This window comes from Grammomys surdaster, unplaced genomic scaffold, assembly GCF_004785775.1.
Source record: "Grammomys surdaster isolate TR1022 unplaced genomic scaffold, NIH_TR_1.0 458, whole genome shotgun sequence".
Lineage (NCBI taxonomy): Eukaryota > Metazoa > Chordata > Mammalia > Rodentia > Muridae > Grammomys > Grammomys surdaster.
In genome coordinates this window covers 499,004-522,549 of record NW_021604877.1, presented here as the reverse complement: position 1 = coordinate 522,549, position 23,546 = coordinate 499,004, and the positions used below count along the sequence as shown (strand labels likewise).

At 41.2% G+C, this 23,546-nt stretch overlaps 1 protein-coding gene across 2 annotated transcripts in view; it reads right to left on the bottom strand.

Annotated features, from left to right (window-relative positions):
- The window catches only part of Rnf121 (ring finger protein 121), a 60,131-nt gene extending 36,729 nt beyond the window's left edge, over nt 1-23,402 (bottom strand). Inside the window, exon 1 of one of the 2 annotated variants that reach the window (XM_028781507.1) lies at nt 23,305-23,402. Coding sequence is in view for 1 of the 2 variants with exons in the window: in XM_028781506.1 (XP_028637339.1) it covers nt 23,305-23,367 (63 nt within the window). In the remaining variant the exon portion in view is untranslated. The remainder of the gene's footprint in view (nt 1-23,304) is intronic. The other variant, XM_028781506.1, reaches the window with a different exon arrangement.
- Nucleotides 23,403-23,546: the final 144 nt, after the last annotated feature.

Sequence of the window (23,546 nt, the reverse complement as noted above, 5' to 3'; positions counted from 1 at the left end):
TGGTGAGATGGCTCAGCAGTTAAGAGCACTATCTGCTCTTCCAGAGGACCTGAGTTCAATTCTCCAACAACCACATGGTGACCATCTATACTGGGATCTGATGTCCTCTTCTGGCATGCAGGTATACATGCAAATACAGAGTATTCATACATAAAATAAATCTTTTAAAAATAAATAAGATATTTGAGGTAAAACACAGAACTTTGTTATACTCCTAAGTCAAGTGTTCTAAATCAGCAAGTATTGCCTGCGTGTACTGTAAGTATTCAATACTGTATAAATGGAACTTTCTGGCACTGCATGTCCCAGCTGAAAGAATCTGGGTAATGAAATCAACCAACCTACCTTCCTTCCTTCCTTCCTTCCTTCCTTCCTTCCTTCCTTCCTTCCTCCCTCCCTCCCTCCCTCCCTCCCTTCCTTCTTTCCTTCCTTCTCCTGCCCCACATGCTGCCTCAGCATTTTTTCAGGTGCCCTGACTCAGGCTTTCATGCTTCCAGGAATAGTGGTCAGATACTACTGCAAGAGGGAACAAACAGATGGAAAAATCTAAGCTCAGTTGGAAGGTTCAGAAACACACAAGTAAGGGTCTCATTTCTAAAGAAACAACCAATGCCTGAGTTCCAAGTTACTTATTGAAAAGTCTTTTCCACCTAATACCGCCACCATGCCAAGTGCATCTTATAGTCCCATATGCGCAAGACTCACTGCTGTGCCTGGGCCTTTCCACACAATTCTTTCTCCTTGCAATGCCCTTTTCTCTCTTTTCCTATCCAAATCCAAGTTATCCTTTGAGAAGCTGGCTGTAATTTCACCTTAGTGAATTTCTCTAGCATGGATTTTATTTCTTTTTACTTAAAGTATGGATCAAGGAATTATACAAACCATCTGAATGTTTGTTACAGTGCTTGCCCAGTATTCACAGGTCCTAGGTTCAATCCCCATCGAGGGAGGGAAAGAAAATCACAACTTAGGCATCATCCCAGACCCACTAAATCACAATCTTTTTTTGAATTTTTATTTTATGTGCATTGGTATTTTGCCTGCATGTATGTCTGTGTGAGGGTGTCAAATTACCTGGAACTGGACTGCAGAGAGTTTTGAGCTGCTATATGGGTGCCAGGAACTTAACCTGGGCTCTGGAAGAGCAGCCAGTGCTCTTTACTGCTGAGCCATCTCTCCAGCCCCCAGAATCGCTTAACAAGACCTCCAGGTGATTGTTATGTGAAATTTGAGAAATACTGTTCTAGAACATTCATTTACAGTATCATGCTATCTTAGAAATGCTTTCCAAATTATCTAACTGCTTAAGGCCAAGACCAGGCCAGTGCAAGCAAGGAGTCCATGGCTCTAAATTTAAGAAAGCACTCAGTCTGAGGTACTGATCCTGGACTTATATAACCTGTGCTTATGTTTGTGAGTTAGCACTTTGAATGCCTCATCCCAGTTCTGAACTACCCTAGTACACCTCTCCCATATCCCAGGCAAACGCCTCAGAGCCAGTGTGCACTTTATACTGCTTCCGTGTCCTTTAAGAGAACTAAGTAGTCAATAAGTACTTAAGAGATTGAGAAAAACCCTCCTGTGATGTAAATATGCTAAAAAATAAAACAAACAGACAAACAAAAACAGTATACCACCTGGACATGCTGAACCAAGAGAGTATTCAAACACTTGAAAGTGCCAAGTAAGTATCTAGAAAGCATCTAGGAAGCATCTAGGAAACTCATATTAAAAAACTTCATATGAATCTCACTCACAGAGGAAAGGTGAATGGAGGGAGGAAGCTGAGTAGGAGAGGGTGTGAGGAACGTGGGGAATGGGGATGGGGATGGGGGCAGGAGAGGGCTGGGAGAGAGAACAGAAATTGGTGAGGGACATCTCTGGGACAGGAGAAACTCCCAGGAGTCTGTGGGTGTAACCCTAGCTGAGACTCCTATCAGATGGGGATATGGAGACGGAAGTAGCCACTTCCTGGAGCCAGATGGGACTTCCAGTAGAGGGAGGGGGACATCAACTCACCCACAAAAACTTCAACCCAAAATTTGTCCTGCCTACAAGATGTCTTGCCTACAAAGATATAGCAGATTGAGGGAATGGCTAACCAATGACTGGCCTAACTTGAGACCTATCCTATAGGAGAAAGCCAACCCCTGACACTATTAATGATACTCTGCTATGCTCGCAGACAGGAGCCGAGCAAGTGTCCTCTGAGAGGCTCCACTCAGCAGCTGATGGAAACAGAAGCAGAGCAAAACATCAGGCAGAGCTTGGGAGTCTTGTGGAAGAGTGGGGCATAGGACTGAGGGAGCCAGAGGGGACAAGGACAACACAAAAAGACCTACAGAGCCAACTCGCCGGGGCCCATGGGGGCTGACAGAGACTGAACCACCAACCAAAGAGCATGTAGGAACTGGACTTAGGCTTTGTACATATTTGTAGCAGATGTAAAGCTTGGTCTTCATGTGGGTCCCAGAACAATTAGAGAAGGCGTAGGGGAGGGGAGCTGTCTCTGACTCTGTTCCCTGCCTTTGGATCCCCTTCCCCTAGCTGGACTGCCTTGTCAGGCCTAAGTAGGAGAGGATGTGCTTAGTCCTGCTGAGACTTGACATCCCAGAGTGAAGTGGTATTGGGGTGGGGGGGGCTTCCCCTTCTCTGAGAAAAAGGGGAGAAGGTAATGGGGGGAGGGACTGGGAGGAGACAAGGGAGGGGGTTGTGATCATGATGAAAAGTGAATAAATAAATAAATAAATAAATAAATAGGGAAAAAACTTTATGTGAGGAAATAAAACAGATACATACTCAAGAAAGTAAGAAAACCCATTGAGGGCAATCCATGAATACACAGAGCACTGGACCAGGCATAGCTGTATCTCTGAAAGTGAACCATGCATACTATTATGTATGTCTTACTTCCATCATCTGAAAATAGAAAAAGACCTTTGACGCATCATATGGCTCGTAAGGAAAGTATCCTGGCGGTGAATTTTGTTTCATCCAGAAGAATGGGCATACTGTATAAACTACCAGAAAAGGCTGGCACATTCAAAGTTGCAGAGGCAAGGAATGTTGTTTTCCAGAGCCCCAGGGAAAAGACCAGAAGAGCAAGCAAGCCCTAAGGCTGAGACTAAATTTGGGGCTTAAACGATCATTAGCAGTTTACAAAGTAGTATAACTGTTAAGAGTAACATATGATCTGGCTTTAATATTTGAGTCCAGAACCAAAAGGTTACTTCAATTACATTCAAACCACTCTTCTGGTTCAAGTGGAAAAACAACGAAAGCTGTAAGCTATAGCTATAATTAACCTGTACCATCTGGAAAGGCATCTTTATTTGGTGCCTCATTAAGGGAGTTTATTCACCTGGAGCCAAGCACAAACCCAATCTGAAGGTACCTTGTCTGAAACTCAGGTAGATAATTAGGCAGCCTCTCAGGGTAAGGGTAATAACTGATGGTCCCATAAACAACACCTAAAACATTCTAGGATCTCACAAGGCTCCGAGTCATTGCCAACCTACCTAAGTCGAGATTAGGTAGAAGTTAAACGAAAATTTAAAAGAATTTAAAAGAGATTAAAAGAGGTTAAACGAAAAATGCTAGATGGGGCAAGAGAAAAATTTGCAAAGACAGAAAATAATCAAACCTGAGGAGTTTGTTTCCTCAGGTGCATTTAAGTACCCACCCCTCTACTCACCACCAGATGAACTGTCGTCCTTCACAAATATCACTCACTCTTGGATCTCTGTCTTTACATAAGCTTTGTCCCTTAAGCCCCCCTCTCTTCCACCAAATCAAATTCTCTCTACAAAGCACTGAACTAATCCTCCTGAGTTATTGGAAAAGCTCTTTAGAACATCTTCCACACTTTTACTATGTGTATCTAAATACTATAATACCAGCACCCTGAAAATATTATAAAACAGGAATTTCAGAGTCCACATAAAACGTCCTTTATCAGAATCTGCAATCTAATAAGACACTGAAATAATTTATATGCACACTAAAGTTTGAGAAGTATCGCTACCATATGTAGTACTCACATTCACAATTTGCATTTATAGGTATAGACATCTCTATAGGACTCTTTTCTTAAAAAAAAAATTTACTAAGATCTAATCCACACAGTGAGAAAATAGCCCATTTTTAAAGTACAGTAGTCATGGTTTTAGTGTATTCACAGAATTGTGTCACAGTCACCCAAAAATAACCACATAACTGTAGTCATTTTTCATTCTTCATGCCTCTGGCAACCACTTACTTACTTTCTACCTCTATGAAGATTTGCTTAAATAGGCAGTTCATATAATACTGCAATAAGATAGCCTTTCATGTAACATAACTGTTTTCAAGGTTCATTCATTCTGTAGCATGTATGGTAGTTCCCTCCTTTTGACTGCCAACAACATTCCAATGTATGGATATATCATATTTCTCCATTCACTAGCTGGCAAACACTGGGGTCACTGACTTCTGAGCTATTATAAAGACTGTTGCTATATGAACATTTGTCCCTAATGTCATGTAAAAGTATGTTTTCATTTCTCTTGAAAACATAGCTTGTAGGTCCACTTCCCAGGGGCCTACCCAATGCAGCCGAAAAGGAGTGCGTGGTGCTGGGAGTGGGTGCAGCCTACATGGCCTAAGACAGGGCTCTCACCCTCCTTTCACCCACATCAGAGTCCCTTGACGTTGCCCATCGTCGACAGCCTAAAGCCTTCGACCATCAATGTGACTTGTCTCACATCAGTGTTTTGGGGTTGTGAACTTGTCTAAGACCCCCCATAATTAGACATCCAAATTCAAAACTCACATAGTTGGGATTGAACATAAGAAGCCTTCTCTAACTAAACAGAGAAGGGGGAGATGCCAGAAGCCAGGACCCTCGCCCTTACCCTTACCCCCTACCTTTCCCCACCTGCACAATGTCCTCTGAAGCTTGGCAGCTGCAAGATCCTGCTTAGCAACTGCAGATAGACTCAAAGCAGAGTACCATGTCTTCTTAAGAATAGCAGGGAGACCATAACTCAAGCAGTGTACCATATCTTCTGAAGAACTGCAGGTAGATCATAATTCAAGGCGTGTACCATATAGACCATGACATGTTTCAAGGCACAGGCCAAGAAGATTTTGTACTTTTCCACCACCTGGACCCTCTTACCCCCTCCCCTTGTAAAACATGCTATAAAAAAGCATTTCATGTTCAAAAAAAAAAAAGAAATTAAAAAAAAATACTCATTTAAAAAAAAAAAAACAAAACAAAAAAAAAAAAAAGAAAACATAGCTAGGACCATAACTGCTGGGCCACATGACTCTACTTTTGAGAACTGCCAAACTGTTTTTCATAGCAGCTGCATATTACAGTCTGTGCACACTGCATGGAGGCTCTGATTTCTCCACATTCTTCCCAACATTTGTAATTTTTTTCAAAATGTTTACCTTTCTACTGAGAATGGAGCACATGACACAGGGCAGGAGTGGAAGTCAGAAGACAACCTGCCAGGTTGGTTCACTCCCTCCAGTATGTAGGGTCCAGGGATGTTCTCTGGCTTCAGTCACCACCTACACACACACACACACACACACACACACACACACACACACACACACACACAAACACATTTATTAATTTTGGAGAGTGCAAATGTCATGGCGTGAGTACAGACGTCAGAGAACAATTTATGAAAGTTGGTTCTCTCTTTCCATCAGGTTCTGAGAATCAAACTAATGCCATCAGACTCGGCAGGACGTGCCTTTACCCATCAAGCCAGCTCACTGACACTTCAGTTAATTTTTGTGTATGCTGTGCGGCAGAGGTCCAACTTCATTCCTCCATAAAATTTAATTTAAAAATATACCTGATAAAGGCTCAGTAAGGCCGGGCAGTGGTGGCGCACGCCTTTAATCCCAGCACTTGGGAGGCAAAGGCAGGAGGATTTCTGAGTTCGAGACCAGCCTGGTCAACAGAGTGAGTTCCAGGACAGCCAGGGCTACACACAGAGAAACCCTGTCTCGAAAAACCAAAAAAAAAAAAAGGCTTAGTAAAGTGCTTGCTATGCGAGTTTGAAGACCTGAGTATGGCAGCCTGTATCTGTAACCCCCAACACAAAGAAAGGTTGGTGTCTTAGTTAGGGTTTTTATTGCCATTATAAAACACCATGATCAAAAGCAACATGGAGAGGTATATTATCCTAGAGCTTGTAGTCCATCATGAAGGGAAGAGGTAGTACCACCCACACTGAGTGGGCCCTCCCACAATAATTATTAATCAAGAAAATGTATCACAGACTTACCCACAGGTCAATCTTGTGGGGGAATTTTCTTGATTCATTCAAAATTACTCTAGCTTGTATCAAGCAGACATAAAACTAGCTAGCACAGATGAGATATATGAACTGAACATGACATGACAGAACACAACAGGTAGACTCCTGGAGCTGAACACACACACACACACATACCGCAATGGCATGGCACATGGATGTATAATCCAAGCCATCTTATAGACACCACTTGCTTTGAATTCCTAAAAAAATAAAAACATTTCTGTGAATTCCTAGGTGCTATGCTTTCTATAACCACGGAGTAAATGAGCCTGGGCCTGCTTTCTCCTCACAGCGATAGATTGTTTTCCCTCACCTCCAATGTTGCTATGCTGTTGCTTCTAAGATTCTTTTCTGTACTGAGCTATCTGAATACTCAAGAGTAAGTTTTAGATTCACACTAAGTTTCACATTGCCTAAATGCTTCCCCCAAAGTTACATTGGGCAACAGTGAGTATTCGTGTTTAAAAAACAACAAAAAAAAATCCTGACATGGAAGCCAGGTACGGCTGTACACACTTTTCTTCTTAAGATTTATTTATTTTATGTATTAGTAGTGCTCTATCTGCATGTAAACCTGTGTGCCAGAAGGGGGCACCAGATTCCCCCTTCACCAGATCACAACAGATGGTTGTGAACCACCAAGCACTTGCTAGGAATTGAACTCAGAACCTTTGGCAGAGCAGCCAGTGCTCTTAACCACTAAACCATCTCCAGCCCTGTTCATACTTTTAATTCCAGCAATTTAGAGGCTGGAGCATGAAGAATTATAAATTCAAGGCACAGTTAGCCTGGGCTACATAGTGAGAGTTGTTTAAAAAGAAAGGTGGTGGTGGTAGTGGTGAATCCTTGACATGTCAATAATCTACAAATGTCAAAGGCAAAAAAAAGATGCCCAGAATTCTGACAGCAGTAAGTATTTTTCTGTCATTCACTCACTCAATTACAAACAAACATGAATCATTTACCCTTACAGAATTTACCTTTTAATGCAGAAGACAAATAAAGACAAAATTATTTATTTATATGTATGGATATTCTGCCTGTCATGTAAATCTACGAATCACATGTGTGCCTAGTGCCCCGGAGATCCCCTAGGGCTGGAGTTACAGATGATTGCGAGTAGCCATGTGAGTGCTAGGACTAAAACCCAGATCCTCTGGAAAAGCAACCATAGCTCTTAACCCCTGAGCCATCTCTCTAGCCCCATGAAATTATTTCTTATTTAAGTATTATGAGCAAAGATAGCACAGGCTAAGAGGAAAAAGAGAGGAGACAATTTTATTGTTCCATATAGACAGCCCACTTTCCCTAAAAACTTTCCTTTTTTTTTTTGGTTTTTTGAGACAGGGTTTCTCTGTGTAGCCCTGGCTGTCCTGGAACTCACTCTGTAGACCAGGCTGGCCTCGAACTCAGAAATCCGCCTGCCTCTGCCTCCCAAGTGCTGGGATTAAAGGCGTGCGCCACCACTGCCCGACTTGATGAGCAAAGTATTGTAGCTGATTCCAGAAATTTAGAATGAGATGATCTGGTGTGAATTACACTATTTTAGCATAAAAGATCTTGAATAGCATCTAAATCGGCCCTCACTTTATAGATGGAGAAACTGAGGTACGTGGAAACGTTCCTTATTTATTGATATAGTAATGAATATCTGTGCCAAATTGGAGCCTACCACTGTTTGTCTTTTTATTGAGAAAAAGATAGCTGATGTCTTAGGGAGCCGGGCAGTGGTGGTGCACGCCTTTAATCCCAGCACTTGGGAGGCAGAGGCAGGCGGATTTCTGAGTTCGAGGCCAGCCTGGTCTACAGAGTGAGTTCCAGGACAGCCAGGGCTACACAGAGAAACCCTGTCTCAAAAAAAAAAAACCAAAAACGTTGCTCATCAAACTACCAGTTTCCTTAGTTACCACAGAAGTAAAAACAAAATGCATTTTAGTCTGGTGAAGTATGCCAAAGCTAAATGCTACCAAATTAATTCAGTAACAATTTATCACAGGATATGCACATATCAGGAGGATCTTATCAACAAGATCATGACCTCTGCCTACCACCTACTACATGCACAAGATACGTACATCTAATTTTTAAAATGAAAAAAAAAAATAATCTTTCAAGTCTCAACTTGAGAGAGTTGAGAAACTTATGACATAGATGGTACTTTATATTCTAGTTCTATTTTCTCACCTCTGGCAAATGGCTTCTACTTCAGCCAAGTGGAGTCAGACTCCATTCTAACATGTCCTTCTCACACACCAGAGTGATTCTTCAAATTCTCTCCCTTTGCTATTTGGCTCACTCCTTTCTCCCCTGTAAGATGTAGGTCAGTTATCACTTCCTTTGTGAGATATTCTAAAATTTTATGCATTCATATATATCAACTCAAAATCTTAAATTATGTTTAGCTACAGGTTGGAAATATAACAGCTAATGATTCTCATGAACAGGATAGGGTCCTGGTTGCCCTTTCTACCAAAGCAGCTGTGGTGGTTTAAACATAGGGTCATTTGTTAGAATACTTGGTCCTGAGTTTGTAGAACTGCTTGGGAAGTATTAGAAGGAGGTATGTCACTGGGGCCAGGCTTTGATGTTCCAAGGCTCCATCATTCTCACTACTCAATCCTGCAGATCCAGATGTGAACTCTCAGCTGTTCCTTCACTCGTGTCTTTGTTTCACCAACTTGGACTCTTTGAAACTGTAAACCCAATTAAACACTTTCTTTTATAAGCTGCAGTGGCCATGGTGTTTTGTCACAGCACGGAAAAGTAACTAATATGAGAGCATGTAGCATCAAGATGCTGTCACTGAAGCAAAAGGCTAGCACCTTGATTTTGGACTTGTCAGTCTCTATACCTGTGAGAAATAATTCTTGTTCTTTGCAAACTACTCAATCAAAGGTATTTTGTTACAGCAGTTTGAACACGCCATGCCTCAACTACCAAATTCTAACATCTTTCATCTGGAGTATTCGATAGCCTCTTTTTTTTTTTAAGATTTATTTATTTATTTATTTATTTATTTATTTTTATTTACTTATTTTGGTTTTTTCGAGACGGTTTCTCTGTGCAGCCCTGGCTGTCCTGGAACTCACTGTGTAGACCAGGCCGGCCTCAAACTCAGAAATCCGCCTGCCTCTGCCTCCCAAGTGCTGGGATTAAAGGCGTGCGCCACCACCGCCCAGCCAAAGATTTATTTTATGTATGAGTGCTCTGTTTTCATGCACACCAGAAAAGAGAATCAGGCTCCATTACAGATCCTTGTGATACCATGTGGTTGCTGGGAATTGAACTCAGGACGTCTGGAAGAGCAGTCAGTGCTCTTACCTGCTGAGTCATCTCTGCAGCCCCTGTGATAACCTCTTACCTGTCCTCTTTGACTGACTCCTACAATCCAGTCTCCTCAAAGGAACCAAGGTCATTTTAAAAATGCAAATCAGTTCACCTCACTCCCATTTTCACGATCACCCAAAAATCTTCCCATTGTCCTCCCAATAAAATTCAGTATGTTTAAAGTATATACAAAGGTTTACATGTCTAATCCTGCCAGACTCCCTAATCTCAAACAGCACTATTCTTCCCTTGATAACCATGGCCTACTCACGGGGTTTCTTTTATGATTACAGGCGATATGTAGCTCATTCCTACCAGTTTATATTTATTCTCCCTTCACTTGAAATATATCTGCTTCTATCGTGAAACTGTAACCACCCTAGTCTTGGTTCAGTATCACTTCTTCAGGGACTCTTCATCAGCACCGTATTTAAAGCAGCCCTTTCCCTCCGATGACCTTTACATATTACTCTACTTTTCTCAAAGCACTGTCACCATCTGGAATTATCCTGTTACTAGTTCATTATCTAGTTTCCCCTGGCTATTTGTTCATTGCTAAATTACTAGACCAAAAAAAAAAAAAAAGCTTGATTTAAAGAGATGATCCCTGTGTTGGTTTGAATGAGAAATGCTCTTCATCGTGTAAGGCATTTGGAATACTTGTTTTCCAGTTGATCGGGCAGTGTGGGGAGGCTTGGGAGGTGTTGCCTTGTTGGAGAAACTATGTTACAAGGGGTGGGCTTTGAGAGCTTAAGGCCTCGCCCTACCGCAGTTGCAGTTCAAGCTCTCTGCTTTGTGCTCATGGTTCAAGATGTAAGTTCTCAGCATCCTGCTCTAACTACCATGTCTGCCTGCTGCCTCTGTCCTGCCATTATGAATTCCATCCCTTTAACCATAAGTCAAAATAAACTCTTTCTTTTTATAAGTTGCCTTGATCAATGGTGCTTTATCATAGCAACAAAAATTAACTAATACAATCCGTGATGTACATTATTACTTTATGATGATGCAAAAGCACATGCATTCGAACCTCAAATTTCAATCATTTCTTGAGCTAATTATATGTAATATAATACTCTCTTTTAAAATTATTTTTATGGAACTGGAGAGATGGCTCAGTGGTTAAGAGCATTGGCTGCTCTTCCAGAGGTCCTGAGTTCAATTTCCAGCAACCACACTCTCACAATCCTTTGTAATGGGATCTGATGCCCTCTTCTGGTATGTCTGAAGACAGTGACAGTGTATTCATATACATAAAATAAATCTTTTTTAAAAATTTATTAAAATTTGTATGTGTGTGCATACATGTGCCATGGCACGTGCGGATATGACATGTAAATTGGTTCACTCCTTCCTTTATGGGTCCCAGGAACTAAACTCAGGTCAGCAGTCTTGGCACCAAGCACCTTTGCCCACTGAGTCACCTTGCCAGCCCCTTTGTGATGCATCTATGGCAGCAAGCCCAACTTCAGTCAATAACAAGAGCACAAGGGTAAACAACTTATACTCTACAGGATGCTAGGTTGGCAACTGTAGATCAAGTATATTAAATACATTTTTAGTTTCTATTTTCAACTTGTAATGGACTTACCAGGACAAATCCAATAATAAGTAACACAGAGCCTGCTTGTGAAAAAGCAAAGAACTACTGAACAACTTGAATTACATACTTATACGTATGCCAATCATCTCAGTACTCTAGAAACTCGTGGAGGAGATCACAGGTTCACGGTCAAGCTGAGCTACATAGTAAGACATTGTCTCAAAATTGAAGAATAGGAGCTGGGGGCGGTGACTCAGAGGATAGAGTAAAAGCATGAGGCCCTAAGCTCCAATCTCTTGAATGCATATAAAGTTAGGGTTTGATAATGTGCATCTGTAACCCCAGCACCAGGGGACAGAGACGAGCAGATCCTAGACACACAGGCCAGCTTGCCTAACTGAAATGGCAAGCTCTACACTCAATGAAACCTTGTCTCAAAATGATGATAACAACCACCACAACAATAATAAATGTGGAGTCACATATGTACACAATCTTTTTTTTTCTAATAAAAAAAATTGTATTTACTTAGAAGCATTCAGAATGTCAACAAAACAGCCGCAATTTTTTTTTTTTTGCAATTACAGAGTGGTATTCAGTTAACAGAACAACAATTATCTTCGTATAAGCTGCATCAGAGACAACTGAAAATGGAAAAAAAAAAAACCCAAAAATAAAACCAAAAGAAAAGAAAAACAAAAACCAAACTACTGTCCCCATATATAACTAATTTGTGCTGTGCACCAACAAGAACCTGCTTTAAATTTCCATGCCAATTTACAACCCCCAGACTGTACCAGGCAAGGTTAGTGGCTATTGAAAATACCACCAGGACAGGGCTATCTAAAGACACATTCGGTAGTGTGTTAACTATACAAAAAAAGACACTGATATGTACACAATCTTAAAATTTACAAAAAAATAAATGCTTAGTGAATGTGTTAGGCAAAGGACATGAAGGCCAAAACACAGAGAGACGGAAGCACAGCTATGTAGTATTTTCACACCTGATTCCTGTTTGTTCCCTGTCCTCACTGCCTTTGCTTAAGCTTGGGTTTTTAATCATCTTGCCTAAACTACCATAGAATGTTCTTAATTGATTTCTTCTCCTTCCCCTAACCCTGATCCCTCCAAAATTAACTTATGCACTACTTCCAGCTACCAAGACATATATCTAAAAATGTTACTCCCCTGCTCTAAATTCCCAGTGTTTTCCTAACATGATATTGAGGAGGCCTCTCCAATCCCATCCCTCACTGCTATTCCCTTACATTTAACCTATCTCCATTCATACAGAACTTGTAGAAGTTCCCAGAGTATCCCATGATGTTTAATACATGAAAGACTTTACATACCTGTTCATTCTGCTGCACTACTCTTAACACATCTCACACACTTTAAATATCTATTGAACTAAAACAGTCTTCGTTTTCCCCTTACAGTTGTTTTGGTTTTTGTTTGCTTGCTTTTGTTTTCTCTGAGACAAGATTTCTCTGTGTAGCCCTGGCCATCCTGGAACCGCTCTGAAGACCAGCCTGCCTGTATCTCCCAAGTGCTGGAATTAAAGGTATTCACCAAAAGGTTTCCCCTATGTAATCCTGGCTGGCCTGAAACTCACTATGTAGCTTAGGCTGGCCTTGGATTTGTGGCAAAAATTTGCTTTTGCCTCCCGGTGCTAGAATTATAGGAATGTGCCACCACACTGAGTTTGCAAAGATGAACAACCCTTAAGAACTAAATTAGGATGACTCTAGAGATAGCTCAGTGATTAAGTGCACTGGCTACTCTTGAAGAGGATCTATACTGTTCACAACACCGATATGGCAGTTCACAATTATCTGTAACCACAGTTCCAAGTGATCTCTGGGCCTCCACAGGTACCAGGCACTCACATGGTACATGTACATACACGAAAGCAAAGATTCATATGAAATAAAAGCAATAAATCTTTTATTATTTATTTCATTTTATATATATATGAATGTTTTATTTACATGTAAGTGCTGGGAATCAAACCTGAGTCCCCTCCAAGAGCAACAAGTGCTCTAAACCCTAAGCCATCTCTCCATTCCCCAAAAATAATTTTTAAAAATCTTGAAGAGGAAGAGGAGAAGGAAAAGAAAGAAAAGGAAGAGAAAGAAAAGAAGAGGAAGAAGAGGAGGAGGAAGAGAAGAAAAGAGGAGAAAGAAGCCAGGCTGGATGGCATACATTTTTAATCCAGCACTTGTGGAGCAGAAGCAGGCAGATTTCTCTGAGTTTGAGGCCAACCTGGTCTACAAAGTTGAATTCTAGGACAGTCAGAGTTACACAGTGAGACCCTGTCTTCAAACAAACAAACAAAAAACAGCCAGTCCTCCCTTTTAAGATTTACTTATGTATTTTATGTATATGAGTACTCTGTCTGCATGTTCATCTACATGCCAGAGAGGGCACTGGATTCCCTAGCACTACGGTTAATAGATGGTTGTGAGCTAACATGTGGTTGCTGAGAATTGAACTCAGCTAATACTCATAACTGCTGAGCCATCTCTCCAGCCCATCAGTCTTAAAAATTTAAAAAAAAAAAAATAAAAGGGAGAGGAGAGAAAAGAAAAAGAACTAAATCCGAGACCAGAGAATAGCTCGACTGGTACAGTAGCTGCTGTGCAAGCCTGAGGAAGACCTAGGTGTAGACCCCAGAACACACACAGACGCTAGGTGTGGTGGTTTATCTGTAACACTCTCACTTCAGAGTGAGGGGAGGGAGACAGGCAGACAGACCCCCATCGCTCTCCAGTCAGTCAGTCTAACCAATTAGATAACTCAGAGTTCAGCGAAAAATCCTGCCTCAAACACATGAGCAATAGAGAAATACACTCAGTGTTAACACATGACCCACACACATATGCACTCACATATGTAATTGTATGTACACATGCAGAAGTACATATAAATACATACACACATATACTACACACAACTCAGGCATCTTCTCTAGTACATGTCTATCTGTCTTTCTGTCTTTTTCCTAAGGTATTAGGGATTGAGTCCCAGGCATTACACATGCTACGTAATTTATTAAGTCTTTAATTACTTGGGGATCCCCATCAGAGTTCATCACAGTACCCAACACACACTTATACTATATGGTAGCAACTAGCTGTGTTGTATTTTTCTTTGTGTTCCCAGCACAGTACCTAGTACTAAATAGCTTAAGATTAAAAAGATGAATAACAATATATCTAAATTTCCTCAGCCTGGCACTCAAAGTCAACCTCATGTTAGCCCCAACTTACATTATCACTTGATGGGTTCCTCGCCCTACTTGACCATAACTCCTTTTTTAAAGAAGATTTATTTATGTATATGAATACACTGTCACTGTCCTCAGACACACCAGAAGAGAGCATAGGATCCCATTACAGATCTGAGTCACCATGTGGTTGTTGGGAACTGAACTCAGGACCTCTGGAGGAGCAGTCAGTGCTCTTAACTGCTGAGCCATCTCAGCAGCCTGACCATAAATCCTTTTAAGCTCTCAAAGATAGCCTTGTTATCTAATCTCTAAAGTTGTTGTCATAATCTCTAAAGTGCTCCCAAACAGTACCTGATACAATTAAATACACAATAAACAGATGATAAAATTTGAGAAATCAGAGCCACATTACCAGGTTGATATCCCAGCTCTACTTACTAGCTGTGTGGCCTTGAATAAATCACTTATGTGCTGGTTTTGATGAGAAGAATAATTTATTGAAATAGAATTAAAATTTAGAATTTTAATTAATTTTAAAAATTAGAATTAAGCTAAGGCCTAATAATAGTGCCTGGTCCACATTAAACACTAGAATAGGTGTTACTGACATCATTAGATAAGGAGGAAAAAGATAAGTGTTTTTTCAGAACACTAAATGATAACCTCAGAAGACTTAGGATGCAATCCTAAGGGAAATAAGGAATAAAATGTCATACAAGGCCTCAGAGTAATAGAGCAGATTCAGTTATTTCTAACACCAACAATGATGAGAAAGAGGCCAGTCAGCCCTTTCCAGGGTTTCTCCCCAGCTGCCCAGGGCCAAAAGCCCCATGGCTATGACCCAGCATCCTCCTGGGAAAGCTGCACTTTAGAAGGCACTAATGAGTTTGTGTTTACCTACAGATGTTCCTCAGAGGAACACAGATAACAAATGACTTCAAGAAGGGAAAACATAAAGAAGTAAAGATAGAGATGAGAAAAGACACTAGTTGGTTCTTCGGTTAGTTTCCCAGGAATAGCTTTTAGGCAAAACAGCCTCAGGTGTCCTGAGACTAGTTTAGTTCTCCAAGGCATTCTCTGAAGTGCTTGTGCCCCCCAAAAGTCAGAGATGCAGAGAAGCAAAATCTGGGGAAAGTTGTGAAAAAGGACTAAAAAGTTGAAGCTATACAGAATTTAAAATTCTTACCAATCTAAAGAAACACAGTAGAGGTATCAGAGGGAATAGGCTGGGTGGAGAGATGGCTCAGCAGTTAAGAGCACCGACTGCTATTCTTAGAAGATCCAGGTTCAGTTCCCAGCACCTACATGGCCTGTTACTCCAGTTCCAGGAGAATTTGATGCCCTCTTCTGTCCTCTTGCAGGCACAGCTTGCAAGTGGTGCACAGACACAGATGTAGACAAATCACTCATACATATAAATTAAATTATGTTTTTTTAAAAAAGACAGGGAATAGGCTGACCATGGATTTCAACGTGGGCTAATAGGAATGATTGAGAATGTAAGTTCAATAAAGATCTGAATAATAATTCTGTCAGCACCTATACAACTGTAGGTGCTGGGAATGCAAGACATGAAAAATGATATGGCCCTATCTTCTCAGAGTCCTCTGCCTAATAGGGAGTGAAACAACATAGTGCTGATAGATGTCTGTAGTGAGCACAATGGAGGCACACAGTAGGCCCTCAGATTCTGTGTCTATAGTAATCAGTCTACTAGCAAGGAACAATGTGACATTAAAATAAAGTAGAAACGCTTCATAAGCAGTTTATAGTAAGTACTGGCAAAAACACTGCTGTCAGGACACATGCCTGAAATCTCAGTACTTGGGAGACTAGCCTGAGCTACACAATGAGTTCAAGGCAAGGTCTGGTTACAAAGGAAACCCCTATCTCAAGAAAAAATGCCAAGTATGGTAGCAAATGGCTTTAATCTTGGCACTTGGGAGGCAGAAGAAGGTGATCTACATGAACTGAAGCTAGCCTGGTCTACATGAGTTCCAGACCAGACAAGGTGAAACCCTGTCTCAAAAAAACAAAACAGAGAGGAGAAGTGAAGAGATACTTACTGAAGTGGGGCCTACTAAATCATTCCAAAGATAGGAAGTAAATCCGTTAACTTTGTAACACAGTTATCTTTCCCTTAATAAATACCTCCCTGCATTCTCATTTATTCAATAAGCACTGATATGTGCCAAGCTCTGAGCAAGGCCCTGAGAAAGGTACAAAGATGATAGTTCCTCAGTTCAAGGAATCAAAATATTTCTCTTTATCTTTTTTCTTCTCTCCCCTACCCTCCTTGCTAAGCAGATGGCATCATAATTCCTTCTAGAAATGTATGAGCTATTCAAACAAAAAGATGACTTACTTTTAAAAAAGTAAGCCATGCATGGTGGCTCATACCTATAATCCTAACAAACTAAAACAGGAGTATGAGGTCAGCGTAGGCTATAGAGCAAGAGCCTCTGTTAAAAAAAAAAAAAAAAAAAAAAAAAGCAACATAAAAATCCCCAAAATGGGCTGGAAGGATGGCTCAGCAGTTATGAGCACTGACTGCTCTTCCAGAGGTCCTGAGTTTAATTCCCAGCAACCACATGGTGGCTCACAACCATTTGTAATGAGATCCGATGCCCTCTTCTGGTGTGTCTGAAGACAGCTACAGTGCACTCAAATAAATAAATAAATAAATAAATAAAAGTATTTTTTAAAAAATCCCCAAAACAAAAGCAAAGGTGAGCTGGGAGTCATTTTAAACCCATAGAAACATAGGAGGATATCTGGCAGAGTAGACTGATTACTAAAGTCAAAGGTCATAAAACAAGACGGTACACAGAAGCCTTTTTGTTTATGCTTTCACCACCATGAGTCTTTTATTCTCATCCCAGTACTGTTAGTGTACATTACTAAGAATAATGACATCTTCACTCATCCAGACATTTACTAAGCATGTAGTAAGTACCTGGAAGAACATGTAGGAAACACAAAGTAAAACACTGGAATTGAAGTTGAAAACACTTTCAGCTTCAGAGCTGCAAGAGATCACAAAGGTCACAGAGTCCAAATCTATCCTTTCACAGATAAAGGTACAAAAAGGTTGAAATCAAAGCTCACTTAGACATTTATAGAATCATACTCAACACCAGATACCAGAGACAAAAGAGTAAGTAGGGCTTTCAAGGAGAAAGCCATTGGTGGGAGACAAAGACAAAAAGCACAACCACTGAAAAGTCCTTGTGGAAATGAGTTCCACACTAACACAACGGGAACAGTAGTGCAGGCCAGTACAAGAAGTAGACATTGTTCATACTGCCCAGAGGAGCTCAGAGTACAGATGCTACAGTGGCCTTGAATTTGAAGGCTAACTCTGTCATTTTCCTGTGTGCTTGATGTTAAGTTAGTCTCTTAAACTATGTATGCCTCAGTTTCCAAATCTATAGAATGGAGTAGTAACCGTATAAAGCTGAGGTATTAGAAAATGTGTTTAAAATTCTTGGCCCAGCCGGGCAGTGGTGGCACACGCCTTTAATCCCAGCACTTGGGAGGCAGAGGCAGGTGGATTTCTGAGTGAGGCCAGCCTGGTCTACAGAGTGAGTTCCAGGACAGCCAGGGCTGCACAGAGGAACCCTGTCTCAAAAAAAAAAAAAAAAAAAAAAAATTCTTGGCCCAGAGTAAGCATTCTGTAGTATTTTGCCTTCAGCGTTTTCCCTTAGGACTCTCTTCTGCCATGCCTTACCTTCAGAATCCTTCTCAACACAGCTTTGTACCCATCTTTTATCAGCTACCATTTATGAATAAAACAAGTCTTCTTACTCTGAAATCTGGGTCTGCTGCTTCCTCCTCTAGTGGTTTCTTCTACTTGACTATGTTACCATTCATTTTACATGCATAAGAAATTCCAAAGACAGGCAGATATCCAAGATTAAACCTCAGTTACCTGTGTCTCAATCCCTCCCATCTAGCTTGGACCAAGAATCCCCAGAGAAAGAGATCCCTGGAAACAAGGCACATTTACCAAATGTCTACAGGGAGAGACCCACTGGAGGAAAACATAAAAAACAAAACAGCAACTTGCTCTTGCTTTGAAAAAGCAAGAGAGCAGAATTATCTCAGCCTGGGTTTGGGGGTCTTACTAAAGTAGCTGGGAAGAATGGCTAAGATGTAGCCACTTCTCATGAACTATACCTACTCCATGAGCACAGTAACTGACATGGTCTTCCACTTTTCAGGCTTTGAAGCAGTCCTAGTCTGTGAACTCCTTGTGGACAACATCATACTTTGTCCATCGTACTATGAGGCATAGAATAGTGACTAGTACACAGAAATTTGATGCAGAAGCTGAGTGTGGTGACATCTGTGATCCCAGCATGCAGAGGCAGAGGACTGGTCAAAGTTCAAGACCAGCTTAGTTTACATGTCAAGTTCAATGCAGCCAGGGCTTCAGACCAAGATCCTGTCTCAAAACACAGACAAAAAAGATTTGATGAAGAAATTTATAAACTAAAGAATAAATCTGGGAATAAGATGAAAATCAGGGGAAAGCTGCATATGATAATACATTCCTGTAATCTCAGCACTCGAGAAGCTGAGGCAGGAGAATTCAAGACAAGTGTATCTCAACACAAAAATAACAAAAGGCAGAGGGTAAAGTCATAAAAGTTCTGGAAGCCAGGAAACTTTAGGCTAGAACAATAAAGGACAGGTTAAGACTTAGAAAGGAAAGATTTCCAATATACAGGAACACCAGAAGTTCAAGATCATCCTCAGGTATATAGTGAGTCTGGGCCCAGCTTGGTCTACATGAGACTCTGTTTTAAGATAGATAAACAGACAGACAGAAAATAGGGCCCAGAACATGTAAATTATTCACTTGCGGCAACGATGACTCTTTATAACCAAGAATTTGACATGATCAAGTTATCAGTAAATTAAAGGTCAAGTTATCAGTAAAGTATTCTTTTTTTGTTTTTTTTGTTTGTTTTGGTTTTTTTGTTTTGTTTTGTTTTGTTTTGAGACAGGATTTCTCTGTGTAGCCCTGGCTGTCCTGGAACTCACTCTGTAGACCAGGCTGGCCTCGAACTCTCGAACCCAGAAATCTGCCTGCCTCTGTTATCAGTAAAGTAAATCAAGAATTTTTAAGGAGTAGTTTGCCAGGCGTGATGTGCACACTTGTAATCCCAGCTGCTTGGGAAATTGAGACAAGAGGATCCTGAGTTTAAGGCCAACCTGGAAAATCTATCAAAACCTTATCTCAAAAGAAAATTTAAAAACAGGGCTGGGGTTAGAAAGATAGCTCAGTGGTTAAGAGCACATATTGCTCTTGCAGAGGACCAGCACCCACATTGGGTAGTTCACAACCATCTATAACTCCAGCTCCAAGGAATCTCACACCCTCTTCTGGACCCACAGACACCAACACACTTGTATGTATATGCACATACACATGGTTTAAAATCAATCCTTTTTAAAGAAAAGACAAAGTAGCATCTCAACGCACATGGCTACTGTAAGTAATAAATCAAGGTAAAGACTTTAAATGGCAGCTGTCTTAAAGATTCCATCAACAGTGCTGTTTCCACCAGTAGTTTCTACCCTAAGCCTTTTATCTTGCTCTCCAAGGAAGAAGTTATTTGCCAGGCCAAAAGGTCGAACTGCTATTCCAAACTACATATGTACCAATGACATCTGATTTTTGGAAAATATAGGCATAATATTCTGAAGAATAAATCACGGCATGTGCCTTCTTCCAAAGTAGAAAAGTCCATCACTCCCATCTTAACCAGCCTTCTCTTTATTCTTTTCCAACTTGGACTCCAGAATAAGGGGTGTCAGTCAGACAGAAAGTGCAGGATGAAAGCAACACTGGTCTACATGCAAATCACAGCTTTTTTTGTAGGTTAAATCTTTAGTCTTTCAGCTATTTCCATTTCTATCATGACTTCCCGTAATCAACTTTAGATTTGTTTCTTGTGCCTCACTGCACTTCTCTCTCTCTCTTTCTCTCTCTCTCTCTCTCTCTCTCTCTCTCTCTCTCTCTCCCTCACACACACACACACACTCTCACTCATTCCAACACTTGCATACCAGCTTTGTAATGGGCTATTTGCATATCTATCCACTGGACTGTAAATTGATAAAGAGCCTGTCTACTAACTCACCTTTGAATTCCCAAGGCATGACATATAATAAATTCCCGTAGTTACATATTAATGATATAGGTCACCTTATCATTCACTAGGGAAAGCCTGAGCACAAACAGCAGAGGAGACATCAGTAGAAGGCACACAGACAGAGGTCTGTCAGGCCAGACCTCGTTCTTTCTTTCTTTCTTTTTCTTTTTTTTTTTTTTTTTTGGTTTTTTGAAACAGGGTCTCTCTGTGTAGCCCTGGCTGTCCTGGAACTCACTCTGTAGACCAGGCTGGCCGCGAACTCAGAAATCCGCCTGCCTCTGCCTCCCAAGTGCTGGGATTAAAGGCGTGCACCACCACTGCCCGGCGACCTTGTTCTTTCTAGAGCTTCATGATAACTTCCTGCTTCTCAAGTTACTTTCTTAAACTCATAAGGAAAAAACAGAACCAGTTCACAAAGAATTTCCTCAAAACAAGGATATATTCTTTCTTGGAAAATAACATAAGCAATGAGGGTTCTGGGACGAATGCTAGTGGCTTCATGTAAAGTTGACCTGTAGACCTAACACTGAAATATGTATCATCCTACTAAGAGTGCTTAAATCCTTAAAACACGAAGAAGCAAAAAGTCAAATCTTAGCCAAGCATCAGCGGCACACACATATAATTTCAGCACTCACAAGAGAGAAAGGGAGAGAAAAAGTCAGAGTTCAGTGACAGCATGTTTCCAAAAAGTCAGGCATATGAATGTTGGGGTTAGTGCTGCTATGTATTCAAATACTAAATTCTGTACCCCAAGATCTGGCTGTCTCAAGGTGAGCAAATTCCCATGTACACCAGCCTTTGCTGTGTAAACCTTGCTCCCTGATTTAAAACTAGTGGATAAATAAAACTAGGGTTAGCCAATTACTAGGGAAAATGTAGGCAGGGTTGAGTTACTGGGCAGGGGTTGCAGGTAGGGATGAAGAGAAGGAGAAAGGTGAGGGAGAGAGAGCTTAGTGAAGGAAGAAGGGGAAAGAGGAGGTCTCCACTAGACATGACGGACCAGGAACTTGTACCCAAAATTGCCAGAGCAGAAATAACCTAGGAAGACTCAAACAGCAAGTATTTGGGGAGCACAGTTGGGGATGTAGCCAGTTGAGCCATTAGAAAATTAGACTGGGGTAATTTACCCAGTAATTGCACTAAAGCTAAATGAATAAATCATAGTCTGGGTCTCATTCATTTAAAAGCTAGATAGGGATAGAAATATTCAATTAAGTTATATATGAAACCATCTCAGAGAAGAGCCATTACTAACAAACCATAAATTTTAATTTCAGTATACTCATTTATTATTCAAAATACCTCAATTAATAGCTGCCAACTGTAAACACAGAAACTTAAAGCTAAAAGGGGCCTTGAAAGGCTATTTCTACAACCACTTCACCTTTCCAACCAAGCAGCATTCAAACACCTTTAGTCTCTAGCAATTGGCAGGTAAGAAACTAGGCCACCTGTTACCTGTTAGTCTTGTGTTCTCAGTTTTTTCCAACCAGAAAGGGAAAACAAAGACAAAGTATAGACTCATACCATACCAAGTAACTACCATTACTTCCTAAACCTACTCCCCGCCTCAAACTATTCACCAATCTAAACTATATCGAAGCCATAGGAAGAGACTCTCCCTGACAATCACTACTCACTCTCCTAGTCCTCTGGTCTTAGCTCTATCCAAATGCTAGCACGCAGAAAACCACAAAGCAACTCTAAACTACCACTGACCACTTGGTCTCAGATTGTCCCTTATCTTTCTTACCTTCGTACTTTCCTTCAGAGCTCTGTACTTTTCATTTCTTTCGAGCTCAATGTCTCCTTCAAGGACCACTAGCAATTCAATACCCCCGATTGTTAAACGCCTATTAGATAAAGGGTTCATACCTTTTCAAGTTCACCTTGAAGGGACCGGTGCGAGAAAGGGGAGGATGAAACAGAATGGGAATGAATATGAAGGAGAAAACCATTCAACAACTGGAAAACTTTCCCTGGCTCTCTTCTGAGAACCACCACAATACTCATAATGCAATGCCTCTTCTATCCCATAGCTACACTGTACATGTTACAAGGGGAAGGTCTCTTGATTTTAAGTACCAAACACTTAACTCAGGATCTGTCACAGAAGTGAAAATGTTTGTTCAGTGAGCAAAATGGATTGTTTCTGTTACATGATTGTTCATTCATTCACAATTATTCATTCATTCCTTGACCAAAACTTTACAGAGCATGCGATATGTACAAACCTTCCAATATAAGAATAAGTAAGATGATTCCTACCTAAAATAATTAAAAGCTGTAATACTAGTATATTAGCATTGTGTCCTCAACCTCCACATCAAGCTCCTTTCCCACAGTGAAAGCCTCGGCCTTGCCATACAGAAGTCCACGCCCCTCCAATTAATGCTACCTCTTAGCCCCAGAGCCCTACCTTGGACCTCCGTCTAATAATCTCAAAATCTTTAACGTCTTTCCCTGGCCTCTGCCCTGACCTCCATCACTACCCTTAAAGTTACTGCCAATCTACATCACCATGAACGCCTCGGGGTCCCTGAGTCAGAAGCCCTCAGATTTCCCTCACAGAAAACCTGCCTCCCCTGTCAGCTCCCTCTTTCCTTAAGATCTTTCCCGTTTCTACTAGGACCTTCGGCTCCCATCTCTCACTTCCTCTCCCTCCACTTCCAAGCTGTCTTTCCTTTCTTGTCTCTCAATTCCTCTTACCTCATCTAGCTCCCTTTCCGCAACAGCACCTCCTCCAACCTCCACCTCCACCACTGCCGCCATCTTCACGGCCGGCCCCCACCCCGGTCCCCCGCGAGGCAGCTGCTTCCGCCGCTCAAGTGCTTGTAGCCAATCGGAGGCGCGGCCTGGGCGGAGCATCAAGACAGGCGGATGCCTGTGAGGAACTTGGAGACCATCTACCTGCTCTTTCGGAATTAAGAAGGGGCGACTCGTGCACTGCC